General features: G+C 61.9%; 1 protein-coding gene across 1 annotated transcript in view; it reads left to right on the top strand.

The window, feature by feature from the left end:
- Positions 1-1,817, top strand: part of VPS51 (VPS51 subunit of GARP complex) — a gene marked incomplete at its 5' end in the record, with an annotated part of 5,846 nt that overhangs the window by 2,170 nt on the left and 1,859 nt on the right. Inside the window, 3 exons of the mRNA XM_035896072.1 lie at positions 1-105; positions 240-458; positions 1,205-1,471. Of these exons, the coding sequence (XP_035751965.1) occupies positions 1-105; positions 240-458; positions 1,205-1,471 (591 nt within the window). The remainder of the gene's footprint in view (positions 106-239; positions 459-1,204; positions 1,472-1,817) is intronic.

The following is a 1,817-nucleotide window of genomic DNA, read 5'->3' on the forward strand; positions in this document are numbered from 1 at the left end:
CTGGCCACACCCTCCTCTGTCCTTGGCCAGCTCAAGGCCGTCCTGGCTTACGTGCAGCTCTTCACCGCCAAGGATGTCGCCTTCGCCAGCCTGCCCTACTTCAAGGTGGGCTGTGGAGTGGTGCAGGGTGGCATGGGGCAGTTCGAGGGGTCACTGGGGTGGGTTTGGAGCTTGTACAGGGTAGTCTGGGGGCCTAAGGGTGGTATTTTTGGGATGTAACCCCCTATTTTTGGTTGCAGGGGGAGTTCTGCGTGGAGGCAGTGCGCGAAGGGCTGGTGGTGGCCTTCGTGCGCTGGCTCTGCCGCACCGCCCGAGGCTTCGCTGATGGCCCGGCTGAGCGGGGGGCCCCTGCGGCACCCCCAGCCCTGCTGCTGCTCCTCACCCGCCTCTGTCTGGACTATGAGGCCACCACCATCAGCTACATCCTCACTCTCACCGACGAGCAGTTTCCCCCCCAGGTGAGCCCCCAAGACTGCCCCAGTTGGCCCCAAAATGGCCCTAAGGGGACCCTGAATGTCTCCAAGATGTCACAAAATGCCTTTGTCCCAGCATCCATTCAGGACACAGCGGTGGGTGCCATGGTGTGCATGGAGGCATGGGGATCTTCCTTCTGCCTGCGTCCCCCAAAACATCCCTGAGTGGACCCAAAGCGGTCTGATTGTTCCCAAAATGGCCCCAAGGGGGTCCCAAATGGCCCCGAGTTCCTCTGTGGTTCTGTGTCCACCCAGGATGTGGTGGTGGGGACGATGGTGTGTGTGGAGGTATGGGGGTCTGTGTGCCCCAGAATGTCCCCAGGTACCTCCCTGTGCCCTGCTGTCACCCCATGTCCATCCAGGATATGACCCTGGGGATGGCAGTGCACATGAAGGCAGAAGGGTCCTTACCTTTGCCAGTGTCTCCCAGATGTCCCCAAGGGCACCTCACTGTGTCCCCAGGGGGCTTCTGCATGTCCCCAAGTCCCCCCAGATGCCCCAAGGATATGAGGATGGCAGTGATGCTGCTGCAGGTGGGGTGGACTGGAGAGCATCCCATGTGTCCCCTGATGTCCCTGTGCCCCCAGGACATCAGATGGTGGAGGCATGGGAGGCATCCCCACATGTCCCCACGTCCCTTGTATCCCCAGGCCATAGGGCCAGTGGTGATGGGAGGGGTGGGGGTTGTTCCTACATGTCTCTACACATCTCCATGTCCCTTGCACCCCCAGGACACGGGCCCGGCGGTGACACCAGGACCAGCACTGTGCGCAGAGGCACGGGGGGCTGCACAGCGCCTGCTCGACCACTACGTGCAGGTCCAGGGTGCTGCGGTAGCACAGATGCTTAGTAAGGGCGTGGAGACACGAGACTGGTTGGGCACCGTCGAGCCCCGCAATGTTCGTGCCGTCATGAAGCGTGTGGTTGAGGACATCACCGCCATCGATGTCCAGGTTGGGGCAACACCAGGAGCCCAAAGGGGCTGGGAGGGGCCTGATGTCCCCTGGTGGGTCCCAGAAGTTCCAGAGGGTTCCTGGAGAGGCCTTGAAGTCCCCATAAGGTCCTTGAGGACTTTAGGAAGGCACCGAAGGGCCTCTTCAGGGGTCCCTGAAGTCCCCTGGGGGGGTCCCAGATGTCCCAGAGGGTTCCTGGGATAGTTGGGAGTCCCAGAAGGTCCTGGGGTAAGGGCGGGGGGGGCTGAAGTCCCTGAAAGGTCAAGAGGGAACATGCAAGGTTCCCATATGGTCCTTGAGGATCTTTGGGGGTCCCAGAAGGGTTTGGGAAAGTCACAGAGGATTTGAGGCTTCTGGGTGGCTTGGGGGGGGGGGGGGGCCCGGGGGGCGT

This window comes from Egretta garzetta, unplaced genomic scaffold (assembly GCF_000687185.1).
Source record: "Egretta garzetta isolate BGI_Z169 unplaced genomic scaffold, ASM68718v1 scaffold746, whole genome shotgun sequence".
Classification (NCBI taxonomy): Eukaryota; Metazoa; Chordata; class Aves; order Pelecaniformes; family Ardeidae; genus Egretta; species Egretta garzetta.